General features: G+C 34.0%; 1 protein-coding gene across 3 annotated transcripts in view; it reads left to right on the forward strand.

Moving 5' to 3' along the window:
* Positions 1-16,697, forward strand: part of LOC143233257 (breast cancer anti-estrogen resistance protein 1-like) — a 53,193-nt gene that overhangs the window by 18,520 nt on the left and 17,976 nt on the right. Inside the window, exons 2-3 of one of the 3 annotated variants that reach the window (XM_076469263.1) lie at positions 451-1,247; positions 12,897-13,187. The exons of 1 other annotated variant lie outside the window; for it this stretch is intronic. In XM_076469263.1, the coding sequence (XP_076325378.1) occupies positions 1,155-1,247; positions 12,897-13,187 (384 nt within the window). In that variant the 5' untranslated portion in view covers positions 451-1,154. The remainder of the gene's footprint in view (positions 1-450; positions 1,248-12,896; positions 13,188-16,697) is intronic. One more of the 3 variants, XM_076469264.1, reaches the window with a different exon arrangement.

Consider the following 16,697-nt stretch of genomic DNA (forward strand, 5'->3'; position numbering starts at 1 on the left):
GGAATTTCCATAAACAAAAACACCACAACGGAACATCTGAATACCAATTACCTCTACATTGTTTAGTATACACTTCCAACTATCGTTCGGGACTTGCCTTGGAGCAATAAAAGTTAAAAGTCGTTTGTTTTCTTGTGGGGAAAGTATGTGCTCAAGTACTGTATACGCGTATTGGGTTGCAGTAAAACATCAGGATGTAAGAATTTATGGATAAAGCCAAAGGGGCTAATTTAATTGGTATGATAAAACATGCCACACTAAAAATAATTTTCATTCCAACAGCTCCATAAGTTCTACCTTGAAATTGTGTAAAACTTTTCTATGAAAGATAAACGCGAACAACAGTTTTATATATATACACAGAATATAACAAGTGTGAGAATTAAACTAGACTTCCAATAAGACATTCCATCATCCTTAGTTTAGTTTGTTGTTGTTTTTATCTCGTAGCAAAAGTGAGGTCCGAAACGTCGACATTACCTTCATACGTCATTTTTCAGTATTTTCTTAGTGCCACAACTTGTTAGGAGCTTAAGTCACGTGATTTCTCCGGCGTACTTGGCGAATAGGGAAACGTAAGCTTGCGGCTGTGGTGATCGGAAGTGTGGGCAAGGAAGGCTTCACCCCTTTGACGTTTGAGTTTCATTTTGTGACCGTGGGGCGCGGCGTGTCTCTAAAGGGAGTACTCTCGTGGAAGAACTTGTTAGACAAGATGGACAAAGAAGGCAGACCAGTAGTTAATTCAACTGAGGTGATATTTCCAAGTAGAATATTTGTACATGAAAAGCTGAACAAGTCTTGTATGTATAACGACAGTGGATTCTGTACCACAATATGAAAAATCACTGCATTCATAGGCCCAGTAACTCATAGAGATAACAAAGAAAGACGCTTTCCGTACTAAAACAAATAACTATATATACAAAGTTTCATATGCTTACAAGCTTAGGAACTTAGAAGATTTTTCTGTCTTTGATAAGTTTCGTATTCAAAGTATAACTTCGCAAGTAATACTAACTGTCCACAAAACTGAGCAGAGAATTGTTCTAGTATTATTATTACTGATTAAAACGTGTTTACTGGCAAGAAAATTTTGAATGTAAGAAAATGAACATTTTGGAAACTGTTGCTCTCTTAATGAGGTAGAGAACAAGATGTCACCAGTTATAAAACATTCACCAGCCAGTTCTCGACCATTTCCAAGCTTCTCCAATATTGAAGTCAAGTCGGCAAGCTACATGAAAATGGTATGTTAATTACGATAATTACCTTTCATCTATCCATCCATCTATCCATTGCCTCTTTTATATTCTGTCTCTCTATGTTTAAGTTCTGCTTACAAACTCCCCCCACGCACACACACGCTCTATATACATATCTCACTTTCTTTTACGAAAACATTATTTTCCTATGAAACATTATGTTCATTTATAGCAATTTAGTTTTTGTATCGTGTTTTAGGACTTTAGCTATCATCAGTAGCCGATGAGTTTTAAACTTGTACGAACTGGATAACATGTTCTGCTGTTACAAACATGTATATAATCAACAGTTGCAATCTTGTGTCAAATTTAGCTTAATAGGATGAAATAAGGATTAGAAAAAGACAGGATATCCTTGTATAGAGAGTGCCATGTTATAATTCTTTAGATTAAACTACTGAAGAACTAAAGTAGACTTGAATCTATTGAGTTATTTAAGATATATAGTGTAGATGTGCCCATATTGCGTAGACAAGATGGTTACTGATGTGTTTTTCAGCTGACAGTGAACAGTGTTTTCATTCGTTGTATAACTGGGATTCAGACACGTGTAACAAACTTTCCCTTGATAATAGATGGCGCTTTACATGCAGTCACAAGTACAACCAACATTCATTCAACTCAATTAATTTATTCTAAAAAAACTTCGACTACATCCTGAGTAGATAGTCATTAAGTTAATTTTCTCCCGACAAAGTATCGGTATGACGTTTAAGACATGAACCTTTAACTAATCGTTGTTGTAGATATAACAATGACGTGATTAAAATAGCCAAACACTCACACGTGCATGCTAAAAATACAGACAACCTTCTGATGATCAAGCCTGAAAACAAATAATAACATATTTTTGTTTATAACAGCAGAGATTATTGCAACTCGAGGATTGTACATTTTATTTGTATTGTAGTGTTCCATCATGTATCTAATAGCGTAATATAATCCAAATGATACATGGTTTATTGTAGCTAATTGTGTGTGTTTGTGTGTATATACGTGCTTTGAGTGTAACATAACTATTATTTTTTTAATAATTCTGTCGTTTATTCCGAATTTTTAACGTTCCAAAGTTGCCTGTACTATGCCACAAACTGAATCCATTGCCCGAATGACGCCCTAATATTTGTCTATTTTGTTTTTAACGTATAATACAAGGGCAACACGTTAAAAGACATAAACCAAAATAAAAAAATGAAAAAGAGAAACATGAGCTTTCATGAGTACATAAATATAAGAAATTTGGAAAACACATAATCGTAACTGTGATATTTGTTGCACGCAAGTTGCTGATAATATATTTTATACGTATGTATGTCTATATATGCACACACGCATATATATATATATACATGTATGCTACTTTCAATTTTTATTTCTTAAGACCTAAACACTTTATTAAACGCTTCCCACTGGCATCAGCAGGGTCGAGCTGGAACTAGTGGTTAGTATGCTCACTCTATGTTTTCAGGTTTCCGTCCGGTCGTTGCATAGAAAGAAATTGTGCTCCATGCTTTGGGTGCGTTATAAAAATAGTTATCAGATTCCACTATTCGATTAGAGTAGACCAACATCTGGGGGCATTGGGTGCTGTTCACTTAACTTGCTTCCCTTTCATCTATCGGTTAAAAATTAGGAACGTATATGCGCATACGTTTTTTGTGTAGATTTACGCGAAATTGCCAAAACAAACCCATTCGCTGACTGCACAGTATAGTTACATGTGTAGTATATTGGCTTGTGGACGTTTGCGGAAAAACAGAAATATTAATTTTAAACGTAGTTAACAGCAAGAACATGCCATCAAATGAAATATCAAAGTTGCTAGATTTCCAACTACGTGTTGTAATTTACCTACACTATCCGGGTGTGTAACTTTACGAGGTAACTTCTTGTTTATTTCTGCAAATGTTTCTTTTCGAGAACTATGTCAGCGTAACAAACACAACAACTGTCATTTGGTATTTGAAAAAGTAATAATACTAATATCTCCTATAACAGCAGTGTATGTTTGTTACATGCTTAAACAAAAGCCGCTGATTTACTTTTGTACCCTTAATTATATTTTCATTTTAGTTAAGAGTATCGATTAAGTTAGTTTGCAATGTTAAGAGTTAGAGAAGACATATACTCAGAGATTTCTTTATCATTGTCCGTTTATGTTTGGTAATCTGAGAACTCTGGGTTCGATTTCGTGTGTTACCACAAAACATTCCCAGTTCTTTAAAGCTGTGAGTGCATCATGAAGAAGAGTCATAATCAATTCATTAGCACAGGTTCTGTCTTCCTTCTGGTCATAATTAGGGACGACAGCAGATAGCCTTAGTAACTTTGCCCTAAATACAAAAGTACAAATACGTGTAGGACCCATGTGTGCACAGTAAACGATCTGGTTAAAATACCCTCCAAAATTATCTTGCTTTCAAATAAAATTAGCTCTAGATCTGATGTTAGATCATCTAGCCGTTGGTAATAGTAAACGACAGTCATATCAATGTTCTAAAAGGATAATTTCAAAAAAAAAATCAAATTACTAATAATTATAAGCGCATGTTTTCGATTAAGTAAAACAATGAACCATCTACATCTCTCTGTCGTAACAGTTTCTACTTGTAAGAGACATGGTTTTATATCACCTGAACGCAGTAGTTCTAACATCATCAGAGCTCCTGTCTGTGTTTTATCACAAACCACAATGACCACGCCATGAGCTAACCTTTATAAAGATTACATATAAAGAGCCATGTCAGAGGGCAAATATTACTAACGGAGAAAACTACAGAAGATATTTGTTGTTCCACTTAGGTTTGTAGCACTGCACCCCACATGATTAAGCCACATCTTTCATTCAGTCATCTATAAATAATTATCATAGGAAGGCATATCTTCGTTTGGACAGTTATACATTAATGGCACTCATCCTTCAAATAAAGCAACTAACTTTTATATTTCAACATATTCAAGGAAAGTTAAAAACCTTCTTTTCTTACTGTTTTCCTGCCTCTTGTGGTAATTAATGTCTGTAAGCATTTATTTCATGATTTTGATGTCTAGCTTACACTATTCCTAATGCTATAGCTGCTATATAAATATTACTGTTTCTAATACTATAGCTGCTATATAAATATTACTGTTTCTAATACTATAGCTGCTATATAAATATTACTGTTTCTAATACTATAGCTGCTATATAAATATTACTGTTTCTAATACTATAGCTGCTATATAAATATTACTGTTTCTAATACTATAGCTGCTATATAAATATTACTGTTTCTAATACTATAGCTGCTATATAAATATTACTGTTTCCAATACTATAGCTGCTATATAAATATTACTGTTTCTAATACTATAGCTGCTATATAAATATTACTGTTTCTAATACTATAGCTGCTATATAAATATTACTGTTTCTAATACTATAGCTGCTATATGAATATTACTGTTTCTAATACTATAGCTGCTTTATAAATATTACTGTTATTAATGCTATAGCTGCTATATAAACATTACTGTTCCCAATACTATAGCTGCTTTATAAATATCACTGTTCCTAATGCTATAACTGTTTTATGAATATTGTTTCTAATGCTATAACTGCTTTATAAATATTCTTGTTTCTAATAGTATAGCTACTTTATAAATATTACTGTTCCTAATGCTGTAGCTGCTTTATAAATATCACTGTTCCTAATGCTGTAGCTGCTATATAAATATTCTTGTTTCTAATAGTATAGCTGCTTTATAAATATTACTGTTATTAATGCTGTAGCTGTTTTATAAATATTACTGTTATTAATGCTGTAGCTGCTTTATAAATATTACTGTTCCTAATGCTGTAACTGCTTTATAAATATTACTGTTCCTAATGCTGTAACTGCTTTATAAATATTACTGTTCCTAATGCTGTAACTGCTTTATAAATATTACTGTTCCTAATGCTGTAGCTGCTTTATAAATATTACTGTTCCTAATGCTGTAACTGCTTTATAAATATTACTGTTCCTAATGCTGTAACTGCTTTATAAATATTACTGTTCCTAATGCTGTAACTGCTTTATAAATATTACTGTTCCTAATGCTGTAACTGCTTTATAAATATTACTGTTCCTAATGCTGTAGCTGCTTTATAAATATTCTTGTTTCTAATAGTATAGCTACTTTATAAATATTACTGTTCCTAATGCTGTAACTGCTTTATGAATATTGTTTCTAATGCTATAACTGTTTTATAAATATTATTGTTTCTAATGGTATAGTTGCTTTATAAATATTACTGTTATTAATGCTATAGCTAATATATGAAAATTACTGTTCCTAATGCTATGCTTTATAAATATTACTGTTCCTGATGCTATAGTTGCTTTATAAATAGTACTACAGCTATAGCTGATTTGTAAATATCACTGTTGTGAATGGGATATCACCTTCATAAATAGCACTGTTCGAATGCTAATAACTACTTATAAATAGCACCATTCGAAACAAGCTCTTACAAATCCGAGGTTCGAGATTCTCTTGTGGAAGGAGTGCCCGTATACCATTGCGTAGCTTTGCACTCCGAAAACAACAACAATACGTTGTGCTTCTTTTCTGTGCATATGCAGGTGATTTTTTCCATATTAAAGTTGTGAATAGATTTTATTTGTAACATTGTATTTCTTTACATTCGGCCAGCTAAAATTGATAGCTTTCTGCTATCCAATTTCAAGTTCTAAACGTTGATATGTCTGAGTAATAAAAAGACATTACAGAAAAACGAGTAGATCGACATCAGCTAGTTTTTGACTGATAAAGAGGCTTGTTACCAGGCACATGAGTAAACAGCTTCTTGTGATTGTGTTATAGAAATTTCAGGTCGAGACCGAAGAACAATTCGCACCTGAAAGTTTACGTGTTGCAGCGTGAGCATGTCGCCGCTCTGGCGCCTCCTTGCTTCTTTATTATTACCGTCATTCATTTGAGGTCCGGGCCACGTGAAGAACGTGTGACGTCACAAAAGGTCCGGGCCACAAGAAGAACTTGTGACGTCACAAGGTCTTAGGAAGCCAGAGAGCACACATCGGTTTTGATCTGCTCGTGTTTCTGTTACGAAAGCGCACGACCTAAATATGATGTATACAGGTCACAATCCAATAAAATGTAAATGTTGATGTGAGAAATTAGATGATCGACTCGGTAAATTCTTCAATTATAGAAACTGCAAAATGCTTTCGAGTAGTACATATTTATAACACAATTTGTATGATAAATATTTTTATACACTTGATATATTAAGAAAAAAAAATATGCGTGTCTGTACATTTGAATTTGTTCAGAGTATATTTCTACCTTCCTCTCGAAACATGGTTATGATGATATAATTCATAATATAATGTACAGACTGTTGTTTTACAAAGTTGTGTCAACATTATACCTGCGACCACTCTTGTTTCATAACATGCTGTAACAGATTTTGTTACCCTTTCGTACTTATTAATTCCTACTTACCTTGAAACAAAATTTCTTAATATTATAAATATAATATGTACGTTTTTATTTTTCTACTTTTCAATAGGATTTATAGGAAGTCTACCAATTTTATTTTTGTTGTTGTTTTGTGTATTATAAACAGAAGTATCCGTTTAATGTTCAACAACGCTCTCGTTTATTTGTTCTCGTAAAAAGATGTACACCTTTTTACGATAAAACCTCAAAAAAAAAACAGTTTCTTACAGATATCAAACACGTATATTGTTTGTTCGTATTAGCGCAAAGCTACACAGCTTTCTGCGTCATGTCTACCGGAGGAAATTGAAATTTGAATTTTAGCGTTCTAAGTTCATAAACTTACGCTAAATCATCGACGGAGCAAAACGTTAAAAATACACTGTGAATGTGAAACTACTGTATACATGTTTAATATTATCTGTGGCCTCAAAACTGAGATACCTTTCATTGATCATTGTTCACCTAAATGTACTAAATCTTGCAGTAGTACTTTGTTAACATAAATATTACAAATTGTAAACTCACAAGGTCGATAAAATGAAAGAAATCAGGTCCGGTGAAACAGTAATTAAAAACGTTAACTGAATACCAAAACATTGATTTTGTCAAAATAATGGAGGGTTTATTCTTCTTAATATTATAAATATAATAGTACTTATTAAGTAGGCTGAATAACATTGCTGTTGGGCTAAGGATTCTTCTGTAGTAGATATATCTGTGAATTGTTAGCAATAAGTTCAAAAATCAACGAACAGTACTCACTCTACTATTTACAAAATAATATATGTTAGTAACTAGTTAAATTTTTGTACAACAAATTGTTTACGCATAGCGATCATAGTCATATAATAAGCATTATGCAGTTTTCTTCTTGTCAGACATCAATTTAGGCCTAATGAATTTTATACACTTTCAGTTGACAGGTTGAACTATTTTTTTCAATTAGCATCGCTAAATTATCCGAGAATACTACACTTACTTTATCGTCGAGTTACCACGGTTGTATTCTATATTTCTAAAATCATCTGCTCCTTTTGATCTCTTTGTATTTCCGAGAAACGTCTGTCTTATTTGTCAAAGTCCCTGAGGCTAGTTCAATTACTTTAGAATTCGCTTTTAACAAAATAAGCCATTATTATCTCTTTCAACATCGTTAGTCTAATATATCAACCGTTAGGCCTATATTAGTACTTAGGCCTTCCACTCCTACGATGATTAACTTTGCGTTTAACTTTTTTTTTGCCGAATTCCTTCTCATAAGTTTACTTCTCGTCTGCTCTGTCTTTATTTCTATGTTTACTTTTCCCTCTCATACAGCACTAATTATATGTTTATTACTTAATCTCTGTTTTATATCCTCTACATCACTAAATTTCACGCGACGTTCGATAACCTCCTGCCCAATAACTTACAGACACAATGTACCACTCTCAATGAGTTATGTAATTGTTTAAACTTGTCATAACATTTTCTTTAAAATAATTGCTTAGAACTTTTTTGTTACTAAACAATCATAAAATATTCACTCATAAAATAAACAGATCAATAATATCTACAATAAGCAGTATTTTATATCATGACAGATGCTGGGAATGCGTAAAATTCAGCAAAACAAACAAACAGCCTAGTGTATTCTGTGTTTGATATTTGCAATCTTATGTTAAATAGACATAACTATTCACATAATTTATTAGTAAAATACTTTTAATTCACAAAATGAATGCTTGATGCATTAAATTAAAAGTATTTTAAAATTCTCCATAAGAATAGGCATGCCTGTTTCACAATTATTCTCCAATTAGAATGTAAGGTACTAGAAATTAACATTATTATTTTCTATGTTTACTTTTTTTTCATGTACCCAGATTATAAAAGCTTATTCACTTTATTGGTTAAACCTAAGAGAAAGCTGTCAACTGTAGTAACTTTTGTAGTTAAGCACAAAGTTGCACAATGTTCTATCTATGCTCTGCCCACTACTTGTATCAAAACCCGGTTTCTAGCGTAGTAAGTCTACAAGCAAACAGCTAGTAAATATAACTAAGTGTACTTTCCTTACATTCTTACATATAAAGATAAGAATACCAACGGCCTTGTCTTTGTACAGGACTCGCTAATTAAACAACCATACTACTACTAAGAAACTTGGCTGAGTATACAGTTTTACTAACAACAAGCATTTGGTAAATAGAGCTTACACTTTCACCCCAAACCAACGTTAAACGCCAAGAAGAATCCAGTAAAAATGGAACTAACATAATACATTTCTAAGTTTAATTTTGTCGATTATTCCTCGTGTTTCTTTGTCTGTTGGTGTCCCCCCCCCCTTCTTCTTTCCTCCTCTTTCTAAAGAAAAATTTTTCTTACCGCTTCTAAATTCGTGCGCGAAGGACCGGGTGAACAAACTATTAATATTTGATGGTCATACGACAGTAAATAACCCCACATTTATTATTATTATGTTTCTTAACAGGTACACATTTAATTAAGCAAACATAATACATACGCGTACAGTGAAAATTTATCAGAGGCGAAGTTTTCCCTGACTGTTAAATAAACCAAGTAATTGGTGAAGTTTTGTCTGTTCTCCAACATTTACCTTTTTTCCGTACTGAAAGTGAGTTTAAAAGTTTCCGTTTTTCGAGTTAAATCCTGCATTCAATTCCAGTTACGATTTTTAAAAATAAGAAATTAATATTAATATTTGATCAAAGAAAGATATCAAGTTAGAAAGAACCTTAAATTTAATCTGCTAATAAATTTGTTTATTTGTAATTAAGCGCAAAGCTACACGACAGTAGGCAAGCTCTAATTTTAATTACTTTAAATGTTAGCAGCTGTAATATAGTTGTAAAAACAAATTTAAAATGATTTATAGTTTTTCTAATGAATATCTGTTCAGAAAACTAAACAGTGGAACCACTGACTTAACGTGTCTAGACAGTGAATCCAAGGGCTCATGCCTCATTGCCACAAAAAGCATTACACTTTTTTTTTTTTTTTGATATATTGGTGCGAAGCTATACAAAAGCAATCTAAATCATGCTTTCGAACTGATAAGAATACGTGGAAGGCAGTTTATTCAACAACACCTACCGCCAGTTCTTGGAATACTCTAATTCATGGGTAGGCAACTTATTTTTCATAGTGGCCACAACTGTGACTAATGAAAACAACGTTAGCCACACTATTAAAAATAAAAAAAAAATGAAAGATGTTAGTTTAATCAAAATAATTGAATTTCAACTAACCTTCAATGTGAAACTTGATGGGGGTTTTCATAAACAAGTTTCATGAAATTTGGCTTAATATCTGTGCTCAATGAGCATCTTAGCTCTGCCTCTAAATTTATGTCAATAACCCGAGATCTGTATCTAGACTTGAGAAAACCTAGTGTAAAAATATTGACTTGAACACCTATGTGGATCCAAACATGGAAAATAATTTTGAAATTTCTATCTATAAATTTGGAAGACTCTCGTTTATCAGAAGAGTGAGCCACATCTTTCTGATAGAACATTTTTGTTTACCTTTTATGGCCCCCCAGTGGCTCAGCGGTATGTCTGCGGACTTACAACGCTAAAATCTGGGTTTCGATACTCGTGGTGGGCAGATCACAGATAGCCCATTGTGTAGCTTTGTGCTTAATTCAAAACAACAAAACAACCTTTTATGTGTTCTACACTTTGCAGGGTAACCAACTCAAATCCACATTTATTCAAAGACAAAAAAGATGTAATTTCCTTACTGAAATTTCTTAAGTCAAATTGAAATGGAACATGTAAAATTCAGATATCAATTTCAAATTTTTAAATTAGGAGAAACGTGATCCAAATTTTCGAGATAGAGTTTTGATCCAGTTTACGTAGAGATAATCTTTAGCATCAGAAAAATCATAGTCTTTATTATTTTCTAGAAAACTATTCAACTTTGCAAAATGTGTCAAATCATGATTTTGTAATTGTTCCGCAAGGAAGTTTAGCTTTAGGTAAAATTAATGAATAGAGTGTGATTGCTCACTTATTATTTTACCTCTTCCCTGAAACTTTGTATTCAAATTATTCAAGTGAGACATCATGTCGTACAAAAAGTGCAAGTCACAATGCCATGATAAAGTTTCAATTTCAGGGAAATTTTCAATCTTACCTTTTTCAACAAGTTACTCTTTTGTTTAAGGAAATAAGGAAGTAAATCGTTCCAAGAATTTTCCTCTACTTAACCATCTTAAATTTGCAAAATCAGTAAGATCGTCAAAAGTACAGTCATTGCTTTTCTTCAAAGACTTAACAAACTGTCGATGGATGAGAGAGCTTTCACTTCTAATATAATTCACAATTTTTACAACAATGTCCATCAATTTTTTCAATTCATCACTTATAGACATCTGAGCACATAATTTTTCCTGATGCAAAATGCAATGGAAAGATGGCACTGTGGACTTCACATTATTTTCAATTAAATGCTGCTTCAAAAGAAAAACAAATCCTACTTTCGCCTCAGTCATGGCGGGAGCACCGTCTGTTGTGACAGAAACCAGTTTTTTAATCCAGATTGAATTTTTTTGACATTTCAAGAAACTTTTCAAAGATGTTTTTTCCACATGTTCGATCTTGTAATCCACAAAGACTAAGCATTTCTTCACTCACTTGAAGATCTGAAGTTACATATCGAATCCAAAATATCAACCGTGCAGTGTCACTAACATCTGTTGACTCATCTAGTGCTAAAGAAAAATGCAAAGTCTTTATTTGTTCAAGCAACTCATTTTCTATGTCTTTAACTAACTCTAGCATTCTGCAGACAATTGTTCTTCGACTTAATTGCAAATTATTTACCTTTTGAAGAATATCATCTTTTATTTTTGAATCATAATTCTCCAACAGAATTTCAATGACCACAATCGACATTTCTTTTACTAGTTCAGCTTCAGAAAATGATTTATTTTTTGAGCTAGAATCCAAGCTACTTTATATCAAGCTGACGTAACTAGTTCTATCGAAGATAAAAATATTTTAGGCCTCTCTTTTGTTCGTGAAGTTTTGCTTTCAGACGCCTAATTTTATTCATACTATTTTTGCTATCAAGTGGAAATTTTACATCAAATTCGTTGTGAAAATTATTAAAATGTTGCTTAAGGTTGTTTACTTTATTATTTCTAAAAATCTTGTTGCATAAAAAACAGAGTGGTTTATTATTTGCTTCAATCACTGCAAATTTCAACTCCCAGCTTTCATTAAATTCTCATTTCAAGTTTGTACAGTCACGTGCCATTCTCTTTTCGGCGGTAATGACAAAATAATTTAAATTGTCTTTATTTTCTGAGCGTTCAATATCATCTCGATTCTTTCGTTTTCGAATTATTCACTTATCCATATTATGGGATTAAAAACAAAATATATTTAAACACTTGAAATTTGCTAAATAAAAATATGTTTGCAAACGCATGCAAAACAATGCACACTCGATAACAAATATCAAAATCAGACTGACGTCACAAAATGGGTGGAGTCTGTGGCAATGATGAAGCGAGCGACATTAATGATGACGTGAGGTATTGCAGTTGCTGATTACCAAATTTGCGATAAAAAAAGATAAGTGATGGAAACGTTTATTCATAAACTCGGGCTGGCTACAATTAAAGTTGTCCAGCCCTTCTCTAATTTGATCGCGAATGCTATAACCCACCCACAGCACCAACGTGCGACACACGATTTTGTGGCAAAGGGGCGAAAACCATTAACACAAGGATTTACAATTTGACACGCTAACTACTTAGCCACGACCATGAGCTACGTTTTATTAATACTTGGTTGTTATTACGTTTGTTTTACTGTTAAATATTCTTCAACGATGGAACTCTCATTAACGTATTTGTAGTTTTAAGAGATTATCTAGTGCTCTTTGGAAATTATTAATTTTATTACATTTTCTTCACAAAACTTTTTAACGTGACCAATAACTTTATTTCCTCCATCTACCCGGACTTTTCTGACTTAAGACTATGTTTTGCACATTTTAAGGTAATTTACGTAACTAGTGATCACTGATAACATTGGGTTTCATATTTAGAATTATGGCTGCTATTGTTCTTACGACAAATCATCTGGAATTTGCTCATACCTTTCTCTTTCTGTTTCGCTTCAGAAATGTATGGCCAGAGCTCTGTATGACAATATCGCTGAAAGTCCAGATGAACTGGCCTTCCGGAAAGGTGATATTCTAACTGTGTTGGAACAGAACACACAAGGCTTGGAAGGATGGTGGTTGTGTTCCCTCCGAGGAAGACAAGGTCTAGTTCCAGGAAATCGGGTCCACTTGATGCAGAGTGTACGTTTGGAAAACAACTCAGGCGATCAAGAGAACGGAGCAGACAATTTCCCCTATTCAGAGTCCACACAAGGCTTACGACGTAGCTGGCACGCGGATTCTAAAAAGGTAAGTTTTGTTTGTTTGAATCTCGCACAAAGCTACATGAAGGCTATCTGCGCTAGTCGTTCCTAATTTAGCACTGTAAGTCATCTCCTATCGCTCTATTTTGGACTATTCTTTTACCGACGAATATTGGGATTGATCGTCACCTTATAACGACCCCACAGCTAAAGAGCAAGCATGTTTGGTGTGACGAGGATTCGAACCCGCGACACTCAGATTACATGTCAAGCGCCCTAATTACCTAACCATGCCGGACCTTCAGAATAAGGTATGAAGTTCAAGTCTTTTGATAATCGAAACTTGTTTGTATTGTTAGTAATTAAAAAAATAATAATTACATAATCAGAGAAGACCAGAAGATTTATGAGGAGGAAGAACTGTAATTAGAATTGAAGATTGAAATCTTCGAGTGTAATATTCATTGTCTTTCTTTAAGAGAGAGATTGAGTTGCGTTTCTTGAATTAAGAGCTGTCCTAAACAGGGTAGGAAATGCCCAACAAAAGGTCTCAGTAGTGAGTTACACGGCCGTCATAGTGAATAGCCTCAAACATTCGCTTTGGCATGGTCGATATAAGCGTTTGCAGAAGGCTGGTTGGAATGTTATTCCAAGTGGTGAATACGGCTTCACGAAGATCATGCAATGTTTGAAATTGACGTCCATTTCTATAGACTTCCCTTGCCATCCACCCCCAAACATTTTCAATGGGGTTCAGTTCGTGCGAACATGCTGAATGGTCCAAGAGAATCACGTTATTCGCCATAAAAAACTCTTTTGTCCTGCGGGCATTGTGCATTGCAGCGTTGTCCTGCTAAACGATCCAGTCATTTCCACACAAGCGAGAGCCTTCAGTCAATAAGAATGCTCTTTCCAACATGCCAATGTAGCCAGCTTCTGTTTGACGCCCCATATATAACCTGAAGCTCCATTGTTCCGTGGAAGGAGAAAGCACCCCAGATCACGATGAAACCTCCTCCATTGTGTCGTGTAAAAATGTCTCCGGTGGGATATCCTTATCGTGTCAGTAACATTGAAAGCCATCTGGAGCATTCAGGTTACATTTTTTCTCATCAGAGAACAAAACCTTTATCCACTTTTCTACGTCCCATGTTTGGTGCTTCTCAGCAAAGTTTAACCGAGCTGTTTCGTGGTGTGGAAAGTGGTGTGGCTTTTGGAGACGTTTACGATTTTTAAAGCCTTTCTCTTGTAGTTGCCGTCTTATTGTTCTTGAGCTGCATTCTGTGTCCGTAAGGACCTTAATCTGGTTCAACGATCGGCTGGTGTCTTGCCGGACAACCCGTCACTTCCTCCTACTCAACGCCAGCGAAATTTTCTTGGGTCGACCACTTGAAATTCTCGTTTCGTATCCTTCAGGGTCTTTTACGAAATTTGCAACAGCATTTTTACTACACCCAGTCTCACCAGCGATGGCACGTTGAGAGAGACCTTGCTTTTGCAGTTCGACAATTCTGCCACGTTCAAACTCCCTATTAAATGCTAAAAAAGCTTTTATTTTTATTTTCTCTGTTCTTATTTTCATCTTTCGACGCTCCACTCAAATAAGTGGTTGAGTCTAACAACGCAAAATGCAAATTTTTTCTTTATGTTCATTGGCCTTAAGATTTTGGCCAGCAGTGTATATATATACATAACTCTATTACAAGCTGATCCTACTATATATATATATATATATATATAACTGTTACCACAAACTTATCCTACTGTGTATATATAACTGTATTATCACAAGCTGTCTCTTTTTCTTTCTTAATTATAATGTGCACACTCTATCTTTATCCTCTCCGAGTCTCTGTTAAATGATCATGGGTCCTAATGGGGCTTGCGGACAACAGGTTGAGGAACATAGATTTGGAACATGTATTAAAACAGTTTCTGAACTGAGCTATTGAGGTTAATATTTTGTAATATATAATTAAAGTTATTTTAACAACTAAGATAAACTACTTAAAAATCCTGCATATAAAATTGACTATTTTTCGTTTGTATTTATTTTATTTTGCTATTAGAAAACACTACAATTTAAAGATATCACACACAGAAACATGAAACACATTGCAGTGTACATATATCAGTGTACAGTGGACCTCATAGTGTATAAAACTTGTATCAGTTTGTACCTCATAGTGTATGAAACATCCATCAGTCGGGGCCACTCTGGGAAGTGTATAAAACACACGCACTCATTAGTTGGGGCGTCTCAGAGAAATGTCAGAATATAAATACATCAGTCGGAATCACTTGAAGATGTACAGTAAAAGTCTAGCAGGATCTGTATTAGCACGCCGTTCATTACATGTTGTAAATTCTTAACCAATTCAAGTTATCGCTGGTTGGAACAAACATTTTCAAAGCACTTCTTCAATTTACAATCATGACTTTGAGTGGAACCTTCTTATTAAAAAACAAACAAACTGCTCAGTAAATTTTACCGAAACCAGCCACAGCTATCGATACAAATTGTATTATAAACAGAACATCGTGTACAACCTAGCTTTAGTCTATGTTACTTTATAATACACGTCTAAAAACTGGCCAATCGTGTGGCTTTAAAAAATAGTTTGATGATTTTCAGAAGTCACACATAAACACCATTACTTTAATATACTTAGCTTTCTTATATTTACCTGTTACGTCATATAAAAGCTAAATTCGGTTGAAGTTAAGCGTTAGAAGAAACTACATACAGTCTAAGCAAGAAATTTGTTCATCCGAATAATCTTAGTGAACTAAGCTGGGGACTCCCAAACTGTCTTTGCATTCAGCCCCAACCCTTACCCTAAAAATACTGATTCCCTTAAACGTATTTGGGTATTTTCTACCCAGACACTTAGAAGTGAGACGCTTTTGGACTTGCTATATTTACTTATCTCTCATAAAGAATTGATTTTTTTTTTACAAGGACGTTGGCTGGTCTTGTGGTAGACTTCTGGATTTTGGAGTTGGCGAGCTGTGTTCGAATCCGTACAATGCAACAACATACTCCTCGCTGTAGGTGCGTTAAAAAAATGACAGTCAGTCCCACAGCGTGGATACTGAACGGCATGGTGCTACTGAGTAACCTGCCTCCGTCTCTAATTTGGAACCAGGTTATAGGCCATAAATACAAAAGTACAGATACAACGTTCATTAAGTCCGTTAGACATGTGCGATTCGAAAAACAAACTATGTTGCTACTGGAGATTTTGTACGTAACAGTATTACAGGCAGTTTTCTATTGATTGTTTGTAATAGAGTGTAACACCAACATTTTGTTTCTACTATACATATTTAGTGTTCGAGTACAAACAAAAAGTTAATACATCAGTCTTGAAGGTATCGGGAAATCTCCCGACGAACCTAAAACACAGTGTGCTAGGTCCCATCTTTAAAATTCTCACATTATCCCATAGTCGTCTTGCAGTAAATTATTCCTCATAAAAATTTGTTTTAAAGTGTAGGTTCGCTTTCAGATACCCACGTGCCCATGTGTTAACGACCAGCTGACAGTAATTGT

This window comes from Tachypleus tridentatus, chromosome 12 (genome assembly GCF_004210375.1).
Source record: "Tachypleus tridentatus isolate NWPU-2018 chromosome 12, ASM421037v1, whole genome shotgun sequence".
NCBI classification, from domain to species: Eukaryota; Metazoa; Arthropoda; class Merostomata; order Xiphosura; family Limulidae; genus Tachypleus; species Tachypleus tridentatus.